The sequence below is a fragment of the Thunnus albacares genome, chromosome 2 (genome assembly GCF_914725855.1).
Source record: "Thunnus albacares chromosome 2, fThuAlb1.1, whole genome shotgun sequence".
Classification (NCBI taxonomy): domain Eukaryota; kingdom Metazoa; phylum Chordata; class Actinopteri; order Scombriformes; family Scombridae; genus Thunnus; species Thunnus albacares.
This window is the reverse complement of record NC_058107.1, coordinates 19206529-19220848: the sequence shown is the minus strand read 5'-3', so window position 1 is coordinate 19220848 and position 14320 is coordinate 19206529. Positions and strand designations below refer to the sequence as shown.

Genomic DNA, 14320 nt, shown 5'->3' with positions numbered 1-14320 from the left:
GTGGGTCTGAGTTATGTCCACTACTGGACAGTTATGTTCCACATTAGAGCCCATCCTAAAGGTTGATGATACAATGCCAGTAAAGATGTTGATTCCTGCAGGAGTCTGTTCTGTTCTGTTCTGTTCTGTTCTGTTCTGTTCTGTTCTGTTCTGTTCTGTTCTGTTCTGTTCTGTTCTGTTCTGTTCTCTTCTCTTCTCTTCTCTTCTCTTCTCTTCTCTTCTCTTCATGGTTGCATGAGCACATACGGTCCTGTCAGTTACATCTGGGAGCTGTCAGATATGTATGTGCATGCATCTGAGGGGAGAATGAGGGGTGTATTAGGCCTGCTGATCCTTCACACTCCTCTTGTCAAACTTAACATGAAAATGAAAGTCAGTGAGTGCATGCATGTGTGTGTGTGTGTGTGTGTGTGTGTGTGTGTGTGTGTGTGTGTGTGTGTGTGTGTGTGTGTGTGCATGCGCACATGTGTATGTGTGTGTGTGTGGTAAGAATGAGTAAGAGAGAGAGACAGGGCGGGTCAAAGGAGAGGAGCCATGCCTAATCCTGTGGGATGTGAGGGTATCTACTGTGTATGGAGATGGGATGTAGAGATGTGTTCAGCGGCGCATGGATCACAAAACCTTCCTAACTGACAGAAGAGACTCCCGAGAGACTGATGTCAAACTGCTAACTGCAAAAAAAAAAAAAAAAAAAAGGCTAACTGTCAGGAACATAACAGTATTTCATATTGCGTCATAACTGTTAAATGTTACAGGAATTTGAAAAAAGTTGATATTTGAGTTGAGATTTGTTTTGTTTTATGAGTGTTTTGTTTTTAAAACACAAAGTTTATAAAAACACAGTATCTTTCAAATACTGTAAATACAATACCTAATATACAGTACATACAGTATAAAATAAATAATATATATAAAGTATACACTCACCGAGCACTTTATTAAGAACACCTGTACAATCTTATGTAATTCAATGAAACAGCTGCCATAACTGCTCTTGCCCCCCTCATTATGTTAGTGGGGTGGACAAAATATTAGGAACACTTTTCAGTATAATGCACTCCAGTACACCACCACCACCACCACCACCCACAACGACCTCAATTGTAAACATAAGGTAGAAATATCACCTTTCTCACAATGTCAACAAAAACTGAAAATGTATAAGGTTTGTGAAGTAGAGTTTATGGCATAGCTGTTGTATTGGATTACATTAGACTGCACAGGTGTTCCTGATAAAGTGCTGAGTGAGTGTGTACTTTAAAGATATTATATATTTTATACTGCATGCACTGTATATTATGTACTGTATTTGTAGTATATAAAATATAAAGTAGGGTTTCTGTAGGATTAGTTTTGTTTTTATGTTTGTATCTAGGTATGTGGATTTACATTATGCATCATACAGTGTTTACATCCAGATGTGTGTGTACAATGTGCATGTATGCCTGTATGTATGTAAATGTGTATGACTATGTAATATATATATTATATATGTGGGACTAGGTACATACGTTCACATGTATATATATCATTTTTTCCTTATTAAAAGAAGATAATGTGAAATAATTGCAGCACAGAACAAAAAGCAATACTAAACATAAAAAACAATACTAAATAATTTTTGCAGTCATATAAAAACAATACTAAAATAAAAGGAAAGGAAAGGAAATTAAACATAAGTTGGTTTATTTCAGCTAAACCTGCTTTTACAGTGACGTTTTCTCGGTCACTTTTCCGCGTGTTGCATGAATTAAACCGGTAGGTGGCGGTGTTGCTCAAGCTAAAACCTCCTTTAACCCGGAAAAAATACCTGCGGACCTTTAACAAGGCAGGAAGTTAGTCCTAATGAAATTGACAGTTAACTACAATGGCGCTTGATGTGAAGTCCAGAGCCAAACGATACGAGAAACTGGATTTCCTCGGCGAGGGTCAGGTAGGTAGCGACTAACATCACTGATTTAAGTCTTTATTTCTGTTTCTGTTCCTTTTGAGCGGCTTCTGAATTGCTCCGCGGGAAGCTTGATAGCAAGCTAACAAGCGTTAGCTGGTTGCTAATGTCAACAAAGCCCTGTTGGCTCATGCTGTGCTGACTGAGCAGCAGTGATACTGAAAATGCATTTCAGTCGCAGTGCGTCTATCATTATTGCTCACTGTCTCTTTTCTCCAGTTTGCCACAGTGTACAAAGCCAGAGACAAAACGACTGACACCATAGTTGCCATTAAAAAGGTACAAGATACTAAGTTAGCACCAGTGCTCACATGGTTAGCAGATGTAGGTTTGCTGATGTTTAACATCAAACTGTTTCGTTTGTTTTATTGCAGATTAAGGTTGGCCACAGAACTGAGGCTAAAGATGGTAAGTGCTGACTGACTGGTAGCCCTTTTCTAATGTTTTCACCCCATGGTGCTGTCCATGTACATCCAGCTCTTTAATGGCTGTTATTCCTCCTTTAGGTATCAATAGGACTGCTCTTCGGGAAATCAAACTGCTGCAGGAGCTGCATCATCCAAATATCATTGGGGTTGGTAAAAAAAAAAAAAAAAGACAATTTGTATGTGACATTTGAAGAATAAGAAGAAGATTAGAATATGTATTATTCTAAGTTGAATTTCATTCTCTGTGTGTTTCAGCTGTTGGATGCCTTTGGACATAAATCTAATATCAGCCTGGTGTTTGATTTCATGGAAACTGACTTGGAGGTGAGAAAAAAAAAAAGAGTATTTCTCTCCAGGGAAAGACATATCAACACATAATCAGTATATTCAGTTATGCAGACCCATTCAATAGCTCGTTCTATCTACTAATTTGGTTTGAACTAAGATGTAAGGGTCTGTGGTCGGTCAACATTTCCTTATTAATGTCTCTGGACAGGAATTAATTTGTGGTTTTGTGGACAAACAGCTTTCATTGTATATCCTGAATGTGTCCTACATAATTAACAGACTTTTTCAGGAGTATAGCCTAAAATTTAGAAGAGCTCCACTGGTTTTTCTATTATTTCATTCATAGCAACCCCTTCCAGTATAATACGGTTGAGTGGTACAATATTATATGATTTAGTAGATGAATACCATGGATGACAGAGTCAAAGATTGATGTAGACTGGAATTAACACCTCTTGTATTTGATCTCATCATATTATACAGATATTTAGTATTATTCTTATACATGTCTTCCTCTTCATGTTGTATTTAAACACACAATGTATAATTTCTGCTGCTAGGTGTCTCTCATTCAAAACAATAACAAAAGACGGAGTGTGATGACTGTGTGAAGTAATGTGGAACATGGGAGTTGTTGTGTTGTCATTGTTAAACAACAAGCTTTTCCAGTATAGGATTACTTCAGTGTTCATCGTTCAGGATGTTTTTACCAGGAGCCAAATTATCCACAGAGGTCTCCTGCTCTCCAAAACAAACAGATGCGGTGATTAAAAACCTGAATAAAGCAGTTTCACATTAAAAATCACTGTTTCTCCGACGAAAGAGGGCGCCCGGGAGGGGCTGCTAGCCCAGCTGCTGCTAACGTTTGCTCAGCTTGTTTCTCTGATAATTTAAGATCCAGATGTCTGATGTCTAAAATCCTTCATCTGGTTAAAAGATACAGTCAAAAATGACCAAGATCTAAAAAGTTTATCAAAAAATGTGACTTAAAACTGAATAAAAGTCCATTTATAACAGTTTCTGGCGGGCAACCACAACACCGATGTATTATCTTGTATGCGTATACTCTTTGGTAGAAGGAGGTATGACGCCATTGACAGGCGACCAAATGAAACAGACTGTTGCCTAGATTAAAATTACTGATTTCTCTGGGTTTGAAAATTGTTGGAAACATTTGGGATAATGTAGGTACACAACTCAACAAAATATATAACGTAGGCCTAGTTGTTTTTAGACATTTTAATGCAGAATAGTTACATATTATAGCTTTAACCGGCAGGCCACCAGATGGAAATTTCAGCCTTTATCGCTTCTCCCTTAATGAAGATCAGGGAGAGAACATTTAAAAGTTGGGTTTTATTTCAGTGTTTTTTGACAAATATCTATTCAGGTGTTTGACAACTGTGATAATAATTTATTTACTGTTACGTTCAGCTTCCAATACCAAAGAGTGAGAAAGAACAGATGAGACAACTATGAGGGAGAGGTGTAAGGTCAGATGACAAAGCACGGAGTAGGAAAGAAAATATGAGCGGGATGATCAAGATAGCTGTGTGAGTGCTCTCATCGGACCATTAAGTGGCTCTGCAAGGTCACTAAGGCTTTTATATTTTTCCTCTCGTTCCTCCGCACCTCCTCCTCTGGTTCATTTTGTGTATAAGGCTCCAGATGGACACTAATAGAACAATGCAAAACAAGATGACGCTGCTTTAAAAAAATCAATATCCCTTCACTCTTGGCTCTCACAACGAATTGATTCTATTAGCAGCTTACAGGCAGTAGACAGACATGAGGATGAAATATGATATTCAGCTTATCGGTGCTGAAATCCTATTTTTAGGCCAGATGCTCAGGTTTGGTTGTATGAGCTTATCAATTGCAGATGTTGGATGCTTTTTTTGCCAGTAAGATTACATCGCAGGATACTGCAGCCAGTGTTTTTAGCCCCAGTTGAATAACAGAGATTCAGGGTGAGAGGTTGTATCTGAGCTACGCTGTCTAGCTCAGCTCCAGCTGTGTGCACTTCTTCACAGAGATATATCCCAGTTGTCTTCAATTCTCTTATCTGCTCTGATAAGTCTAATTTCATTTTTGAACTTGTGGCCTACGGTTATGTAAAAACATGAAATAATGGTTGAAGATTATTAGTTTATCAGATATCCGGATTCGCTTCAGCCTGTTGGTCTTTGTTTTGTTTTTTTAAGGTGATTATCAAAGACACCAGCCTAGTCCTGACTCCAGCCAACATCAAAGCCTACATCCTCATGACTCTACAGGGATTAGAGTTTATGCACCAACACTGGGTCCTACACAGGGTAAAAGCACACGCGCACACACACACACACACACACACACACACACACACACACACACACACACAGTTGTAGAAAAATAAATCAAAGTCTGAGAAGTTGCATTTATTATGCTGCAGCAAGGGAAAACCACACATAGTACAATGGAGAGGATTTCACCAACAACATACAGTCTCACACAGATCATATAGACAGAGCATGGAGGATGCTAAGAAGGGAATAACAATCCCTGGGAAGGGCACTATAATTATGACAAGGGAATTAATAGGCCTTTCACTGAGAATCAAATTAATAGAAGTATATTATGCTACAAAGCAATGAGCACAGTAATATAATACTTCACAGCAAGATACGTTTTCTAAACACAGACATGATAATTAACATGTTTATTTGATAAATAAAATTACATTTCCTTATACACATATCCACACATAGTCTATTATACATTTGCTACTTTGCATGTCCAGGATCTAAAGCCCAATAATCTGCTGCTGGATGGCAACGGAGTGTTGAAGTTGGCTGATTTTGGTTTGGCCAAATCATTTGGAAGCCCCAACAGAGTCTACACACATCAAGTTGTTACCAGGTCTGTACTGTTTCTCATCTTATTGTGTTTATGATACGGAACTTGTATTTTTATGTGCTTTTTCCTGTATGTTGGAACTCTCATTACAGCATATCCTAATCTGTTTAGATAAATAAATCCTCATGGGCTTAATTTTTACTTACTTTAAATTTATCTCATGAGGATATAAAGCATATTTTGGACTGATTAAGAGGTGTGACAGCATGCATTATTAAAAATAAGCTAATCTCAAATTCAAAAGAATGAAACTTCTCACTGGAGGAGCAGTGTTCTGTATGCTTGTTTTATAACTGTCAAATTTAACTCCATGTTTATCCGTCTTTCCTAGGTGGTACCGCTCCCCTGAGCTCCTGTTTGGTGCCAGGATGTACGGTGTAGGTGTTGACATGTGGGCAGTGGGATGCATCTTGGCAGAGTTACTCCTCCGGGTACACAAACCTCGCTTTTAGAAGAAATTCACACAGAAATAGAGTCTGTTGCTGTCATTTTTGTGTCCATGCTAATGTTTGTGTATATTCTTTTTACTGTAGATACCATTCCTTGCTGGAGATTCAGATCTTGACCAGCTGACTAAGATATTTGAGGCTCTTGGGACCCCCACAGAAGAAACGTGGCCTGTTGGTATCTTTGTTGTTTTTTTTGGGGTGGGGGGTTTCGTGGTTATGTCTGTGTTTTGCTTCTTTCTCTGCTGAAATGTGGGGATCCTTATATACATTTGTTTGTCAAATGTCTTTGCAGGGAGTGAGTAGTCTACCAGACTATGTGTCCTTCAAAATATTTCCTGGCACACCCCTGGAACATATATTTAGTGCCGCGGGAGATGACTTACTAGAGCTGCTACAGGGATTCTTCACCTTTAACCCCTTGACAAGGACCACAGCCACACAGGTAGCATACACACTGAAGCACAGTAGCTGCTCTGACTCTCACATTATTAGACTAATTATGTTTAAGAGAGATAGTGTTCAACTATTGAATGTCTTTACTCTCCATGGTTTCCTTCCTTTCCTTACATAACTGCAGCGGTTTAATTTTAGCAGGAGACATTACTGCCTAAGGGAAGATTGCCCATCCAGGAAGTATGACATGTTTATACTGTTGCCTTTTGCTCTCCAGGCTCTGAAGATGAAGTACTTCAGTAATCGACCTGCTGCCACTCCTGGCCCCCAACTCCCCAGACCCAACTGTGCAGCTGAGGCGCTGAGAGAGAAGGAAACAGTCGGGCTCAAGAGGAAAATCGAGGGCCTAGAGACAAGTAATACACACATAAGCTCATATTTGCTATATTTACTCATAATCCACCAAGTTATCACCATGACCTTGACTTGCCCACAGTCAAATAAAGCTGGGGAAAAAAGGGCAAGTGTGTGCAACAAATGTCTGAAGCTGATTTTTAAAAAGAGCTGGAAATTTTTGGAACATCCCACACAGACCTGAGTTACATATAGCATGTTGTGAATTTTAGCCTGGTGAACCCTCACCGTGTTCTCATGGTCATGTTCACTAAGGTCGTAAATCTAAAATACCACTCGATTGAACCTAGCAATTCAAAGGGTGTTGGCTGCACATTTAACTGCAGTTAGACATTCAGAATATAGTGTAGTAGAACGCACATACACACACATTCAGTGGATTGTGGAAGGGTATGTTTTACTGAAGTAGGGCCTTGGTGTTTCTGGGAGGTTCAAAGCTTTTCCATCTCCTCCTGTGGTTTGGAAAATATCTGGGCTGACTATACGCTGTGCTTGATGCTACAGTATATTACAGAGAGAATGTCTAAACACTCAGATGGAAACTTTAGCAGTGAGGGGATTGCTCATTACTAGCTTGTTTTATTTGTACATGTATGTGGCCGTGCTGTTGTAAGCATTGAAAGCAGGACAGATGTGTGCAAACTAAGTGTATAATCTATTAAAGTGCATGTTTACAATGGATGTATTAATATTCTGTTTATCATTTTTCAGCTGTGATGAAGAAGAAGTTGATTTTTTGACCAGATGAGACCTGGAAAATCAGATGATTACCGTCTGCACACGACTACACGGCTCAGCTTCCCACATTGCTCAGGATTGTCAGCTGGAATGGGGGGGAAAAAAAAGTCCAAAACCAGTGGAGGGAGGGAAGGGTTAAGATGTGGTTTATTTTAGGACATTTTAGAGGTTATAGCTGCTGTATGATTTTTGGAATTGTGCCTAAGGTCAGCTTTAAGTATCCCAGGTGCTGCTTTCTCCGGCAGTCCAGCAATGGATGTACAACAGAGACTGTCTGTGGTCAGTAGTGTTGGCTGTGGTCCTTTTTCATTGTAACAATGATGCCTAAACTCTGGGAGCCTGTTTGAATATGACTATTTATGTTACTGAAAAAGAGAAAAAAACAACAAGCAGTAAGCCTGATTTATTTCATGTACATGTATTTTTATTTTTTGTATGTAAGACCAATAAATGGTAAAAATACACATGGGATTTGTCTGCTGTGTTTATGGTTGGAAAAACATCAATATTGAATAACTCACCATGAAACCTTATTACATTTGTAATATATGATTTATTGACATACTTGCAATAACACCCTTGTAGCTCTCAGAATACAGACACAGTGTACTTTTTCACCTGTTGAATGTGTGTGGACAGAAATATACTTCTGGTTTATTTACTCAGCATGTTGGAGAGAATCAGTGTGTGTATGTGGCATAAGCCCTTTCTTCAGGGCAGACAGGGTGACGCTGGGCCTGACAGTGTCATCCAACAGTGTGCCACCAGACATATCTTTCCCTCCCTGTCCTTTCTTTTCAACATTACTGTGATCCAACACACTCTGACATGTCAGAGGCCTGATGCTCTGACAGGCGCCCTGCTGCCCTTTTGGTTTTCTGTCAAACAGGATCAGATAAGTTAAGGGGAGAGGAAGAGATGAGAGTATGTCACTGTTGGGAAATTCAGTATTTAATCAAGTTTAGTTCTTTTTCTATGACAAAAGCCAGTGCAGATTTTATACTTTCTGTGTACTATTAAATGGCATCTGCTTCAGTGTTCACAATGAGCTCTTGCTTCAATTCTTAAGTCAGGGTTGACTTGACCAAAAAAAAGGCAAAAATGCATAAATTTGACTGACTTGCATAGTGTGATGATTTTCTGATCTGAGCAGAAAGGATCGGATTCGAGGCCATGCCCCCTCTAAGTTCAGAAAGAGGCCGCACTGTGTGATTCATGCCTATTTATAAATGGCCACAATGCAGCACTAAGAGTGAACACAATGACTTTGTGTGGCAGCGGTGGGTGACTACAGCGGGTGTATGTGTTGGGTAACTGGGTCAGCTGACAGGTTTGGCAAATAGCAGCAAAGTCATAAAGAGCTACAGTAGCAGCCTTATCAGCTGAGGCTCAGCTCAGGCTCAACCTTATCAGCTCTGGCTGAAATGCCACTTCACTGGCCAGGAAAGCCACTGGTGGACTCAGCACATAGTTGCCCACATGCTGCACAAAACACGAGCACAGTGTTTGTGGGAGAAAGTGATGCTTACTCACATGTCTGAATCAGCAGGATGCACCTGCGTGAAGAATCGCAGTGGGGTGATTAGTATCTTAGCATGAATAATACCAAACAGAACACAGCTTTATATTTCTTACTAAACTATATTATTTTGCACAGCTGACAAAATAGGCATAAAAAAAGTGGATGAATTAATGACAGACACTGATTCATGTAAGATATAGGCTTAAAGGTGATAATTTTGAGATTTGGCACCTTTTATTTGATAATATTAATGTTGGACATTCAAGGTGACTTGACCCAGATCATTCTATGTGTTTATCATTTTGGTGTTGCTGTTGTTATGATTCATGTCCCTTTTTGATACTGTTTCCTCTTCAGGTCAGTTTCTCTTTTGATAGACACATGAGTATCTTTTTTTAATCCAGGGTAACCGTTTCATATGTATGTGAATGTTGATCTTTCACTTAAGAACTCGTGCTTTCTTTGCTTTCTCTGATGTGTCAAATTGCAAATGTAATTTGAATTAAAAATGCAATAAAATATAAAAATCACAAAAATGAAAAGGCCAAAATGTAAAAGTAATAATCTAACTCTCATCTAATTGTTCAACATTCCTTGATCATCTTATAATGTATCTCAGCATTGACTTTATTGCATTTCTATCCTGTGTCATGGTTTTGCATAGCTAAAATTTGATAAATATTTTGTAAAAGGCAGTGACAATATTTAAAGGTCTTAATTTGTGTGCCATCTGGCTTTGGTCTGTAATGAATGCTGCCAACAGAGATTAATTGAAAAAATAACTCTTATTGTCCATTTGGTAACACATAGTATGACGCCCATGTCTATTATGCATTATAAACATACTTATAATGTGTTATAATCTGCTTATAGCACTGTATAATTATAGTTATAAGCACTCATAAATACGCATAATGCTTTATAACAATCATAACACATTATAAAGCATTTTATAATGACTTATAAGGTCAAGTATCATAATACTTCATAATTGGTGGTCACTCAATGACTTTTTTGCAAGGATCATAGTGTATTATAATTCTCATAGTTGTAATAAATTATAATCATTTTATAATGCAATATAATCACTGTTATAATGCATTATAATGTGATTATAAGTTACTCTAAGTGGTCATTGGGTGCTTTAAGTGAGGTAATGAAATTCCTGAGGTATAGGCATATGCTTATAGTTATAAAGCATTATGAATATTAATGAGTGCTTGTAATTAAAATTATACAGTGCTATAAACAGATTATAACGCATTATAAGTATGTTTATAATGCATTACAGACATTGGCGTCATAGAAAGTGTTAACGTAGTCATTTGGTTTCATCTACTGCTTGACGCTCTCTGTGGCAGCAGCAATACAGCTTTATGTTGTGTGGTTTGTAGGGTTTTTGTTGATGTGCATGGTGGGAGGAGAGACAGGGAGGAAGAAAGGAGGAGGGAGGGGAGACAGCGGCGGTAGCGGCAGCCAAGCAGCCAGGCAGGCAGGCAGGGAGGACGCAGCAGCTGAGGGGAGGACAGGCGCGTTGTTCCCCGTGTGGTGGGGAATTTCATGTGGAAGAAGAAGAAAGCGACTGAGAGAAGCAGCGAGCTCGTCTTCCTCTGAAGCTGGTTTTATTTATTGCCTCCCCGCACAATGTGTACTCCGTGTTGTATCTCGCAGGTGAGGAATAATACTTCGACTTACTTAACGTACTAACCGTGTGTATTTTGTTGTTTAGCCGTTGACGGTTGGAAACGTTACACTGAAGCGTTATGCTAGGTCGACTGTTGTTTCAACGTTGTTTACGGTTGGTATCAATATCTACGGCTAACGTTAGTCACCGTCAGCGGTTTTTGTGTCGTGATGATAACCGAGCACGTTGTCAGCTTACTGTAATTCATTAACACAATTTAAAAAAAGCACAGTAATTCCCTCACTGGACTAATTCATAACTTCACTGTAACGTTAGAGCCGTTGGAAGACAAAGCGAGACGAGATGAAGCGACCAGCGGAGTTAACGGTAGCTAACGTTAACATTACCTGCTATCAAAAGTAACGCCATCACTGAATGTCTCTACAGATGTTGGGTGGAAACGGTGAAACATTGTGGGATAAAGGTATTCAACCGTTTGTTGTCTGCAGAACCAGACAGTGATAACCGCGTCTTCAGTGTGGTTTGCTTTTTTGTTTGGTCAAAGTGCACAGTTGCACTTTTTCAACCAGCTTTAAAACTTCAAGCCAGATTTTTAGGTAGTAATGTTAGCTATTTCTAGCAGACACCACCCTAAATCTGCAAATATTATGGTTATAACCATAACATGTATACATAAAATAGTGAATTACAGTTTATTTTTAAGCAAACAAGCAATATATACAGTATATACCCCTGTAGAAATAGTACTGTTACATTTTTTATGTTTCTGAATCATTTAAGGCCACATTTTAAATCCACAGAATATAATCCATAGTGTAAACCTCATTTTATGGCCTCTATAATATATTACATTGTTGTTTCTGAATTGCTTGAGGTCACCTAGTAATATTTTAAAATGACAGAAATACTTAAAAAAGGAAGACAGCTAGAGATTTGTTCAGAAATCAGTCTTAATATATACTCAAATATCAATTATATGGTTCTCTTTTTGAGGTTTTGGATTATTTAAGGTTAATCATAATCTGCAGTTTGAGTTTTTTTCCTTTTAAATACATCTAACAGCCAGTGGTTTATTTCTGAAGTTTTAGAAGCTTTTCTTCACCGCTGAGTGTCTTTTTCTCAGCTAACAGATTGTTTTTGACCACAGGGTCACCACTGCTGAGCTGGTCTGGTCAGGAATTTAATTACACAGACACATTGCTCATCTAAAGAAAGCTCGCTTCTATTTCCTGGTCTTTTCAAAGACAGGGAATGATGGAAACCTGGAAGGATTAGGAGAAAATGAAGGGCAAACAATACGATCAGATTTGTGTTGCTGTGCTGGCAGTGTGCTAATCCTTGTCACTGACACCCCGTTTAGTTTTACTGTCATCTCTATTTATGCGTGTACTTGTAATTAACTTTGCGTATATGTGCCCCTCTTGAGGTTTAGAGTAGCCCAAATTGATGTGTGGTCTGTTAATTTCCTCCTTGGCTCAGAGGTGGAAATTAAAGACCAGTGGGCGTTGTTTGGGTTAGATTTGGAGAGAAGAGCGGGCATGGTGTGGGAGCAGCTCACTTGTAATTTCTCAGTGGGATCAGGGATGTATGCCATGTTGCGATAGGATAGGGGGTAGGCTTTAGCTCAATGTTGAGTTTGGTCCAAAGCGCTGCAAGCGTTGGCTGTGAGTGTGGGACAGGACCAAAACCAAGCGGGTGTCTGTAAGCAGCATGGCTATGGCACAGGCAACTTTGGCAGGGTTCGAGTCAGGAGGACCTAGCAGGATGCTAGAGACTGTCATACAGAAAGCATCTTTCCTGAGTAAGTATCCTTGAGTAAGACATCAAGACCCAAACCCTGGTCTCTCTGGATGCACAAGCAAAAATAGTTTTTTCTAACTCTGAGAATGCACACACAGCAAGGTGCATCTTCAGTTCCAGTCCACCCAGAAACATGTTGTTCAGCTCTCTCCAGTACACCATGCTTTACTCTCCAAACATTTTTGGCTATTTCACCTTCATCGGGGAGGTGCAAGATACTCAAAGAATGTTGTCGAGAAATAGGAATTAGTGGGCAGTGTATTGATATTCATTCAGTTTTTTTTTTTTTTTTTGGTACTGTGATTCTGTTGTGGGATTTTTGAACATTCATTCCATGTTTGCCGCAGGTTAAGTGTGCAATGCCGCATTTCTCACAGAAAGATTTCTCACAGTTCCAGTTTGACGGCTGCTGTCACAGTGGGACAGGTGATCCTAAAAGCAGGTGTTGATGAGCTGTAAAATCACTTGACGTGTAAAACTATAGCCTAAGTCAATATTCGGGCCACAAAACATCTGTAGGAGCACCCCCCCACCACAACTTTCCGGGTAGTTGTAATGGTATGGGTCAGTCATACAATTAGAATTACTGGTGAGAAACGTCTGCTATTTTCAGCTTCCCCTCAGGAATTTTGCTGTGGTCAGCAGCAACAGGAGTTTGTTTTTGCACAGGGACATCACTGGCAATGTTTCGTCTCTTTTCTCTCCCTCTCTGAACCATCAAACATCAGAGATAACGTCTTCCTCAACCTCCCTCTTTTTACTTCATGTCTTGTCTTGTCTAATTGATTATTTTTTCATGAAAGACTGGAAGTTGCTGATGTAAGAGTGCGAAATGCCAGCGGAGTCTTTGCATGGTGCCATTAGTATCAGTTGACTTACAAATATGACTGTTGCTGGGAAGATTGTGTGCAATTTTGCGTAACTGAAGCCTCAGACAGTACACTATGGGAAGTGATACAAACAAGCCTCTGGTTAAACACAGCATGACGTCGAATATTTGCTTGTACCTGCTGATCTGATACTGATACTTTTATTTTGACTGTCTTCCTGTTTGTTTGGCCTGTTTTCTTTGGTATTTTTTTTACAGACTCTTTTGTCTGCATGGGATTGTTTCATGTCTGTTTTCTCTGTTTTCAGCTCTTCACTGTACCTCAATTCTTTGTCTTTTTTTTTTCAATGGGACTTTAGTTTCTCTCTGTTGGTTGTAGCTAGGGGCTGTGTTTGCCAAGAGAGAGGCAAAGACCCTCTATTGTGTATAGGAAACAGAGCAGTGATACATTTTTGGTGTGTGTATACAGCTGCCTAGCTATATAGACAATAGTGTAGCTGCCAGTCACAATATAAGGAGAAATGGAGTAGGTCTCGGTCTGGGTCCTTGGCCAACTTAACGTGTGTTTGTTGGGAGAGATTGCCTCATGTCTTATTGTCTTCAGTTTTTTCATTTCGCCTTTCCTTCCTTTTTTCTTTTTTTACTGTTCTGCTGGTTTCTCCTCACCCGGTTTAACACAAAGCATTGTTGTAATTTGAGATAAGAGGGTGTGTCTGCACTTTCGTGTGAGTCCGTCATGATTCATTGTGGTCAACTTTATCCAGTGGCCGCTATCATTAAGCTCTAACAGGGAGTTACCTCAGTATTAAAGCAGCCAGTTACCACATGTGTGAATGGCAGAATGTACCAAAGTAAAGAAGGCCAGTTATTAAAGATGAACATATTAGATAAGATGAATGAATGATTGAACAGCCATATGGAGGGTTTGAATAAATCTGAGACTTATACTCCCATTGATGTGGACATTACAT

General features: G+C 39.3%; 2 protein-coding genes across 3 annotated transcripts in view; both read left to right on the top strand.

Annotated features, from left to right (window-relative positions):
* The first annotated feature begins 1809 nt into the window (after window positions 1-1809).
* cdk7 (cyclin-dependent kinase 7) lies at window positions 1810-8024 on the top strand. The gene is made up of 12 exons (XM_044370345.1): window positions 1810-1933; window positions 2168-2227; window positions 2323-2356; window positions 2455-2522; window positions 2632-2700; window positions 4869-4979; window positions 5444-5562; window positions 5891-5990; window positions 6093-6179; window positions 6301-6450; window positions 6679-6817; window positions 7527-8024. Exons 1-12 carry the CDS (start codon window positions 1868-1870, stop codon window positions 7553-7555), a joined length of 1032 nt encoding a protein of 343 aa, XP_044226280.1. The 5' UTR covers window positions 1810-1867; the 3' UTR covers window positions 7556-8024.
* A 2446-nt stretch (window positions 8025-10470) lies between these two features.
* serinc5 (serine incorporator 5) overlaps window positions 10471-14320 on the top strand; it is a 19658-nt gene continuing 15808 nt past the window's right edge. The window contains exon 1 of one of the 2 annotated variants that reach the window (XM_044370329.1): window positions 10471-10746. In XM_044370329.1, the coding sequence (XP_044226264.1) occupies window positions 10720-10746 (27 nt within the window). In that variant the 5' untranslated portion in view covers window positions 10471-10719. Of the gene's footprint in view, window positions 10747-10897; window positions 11087-14320 lie in introns of those variants that run through there. The other variant, XM_044370338.1, reaches the window with a different exon arrangement.

Bases quoted from the DNA above. Each gene is read 5' to 3' on its own strand.
- cdk7 (XM_044370345.1), top strand. From the start codon at position 1,868: ATGGCGCTTGATGTGAAGTCCAGAGCCAAACGATACGAGAAACTGGAT. The intron at 2,701-4,868 runs GTGAGAAAAAAA...TGTTTTTTTAAG, and splicing joins TCATGGAAACTGACTTGGAG to GTGATTATCAAAGACACCAG. The intron at 6,818-7,526 runs GTAATACACACA...ATCATTTTTCAG, and splicing joins AATCGAGGGCCTAGAGACAA to CTGTGATGAAGAAGAAGTTG.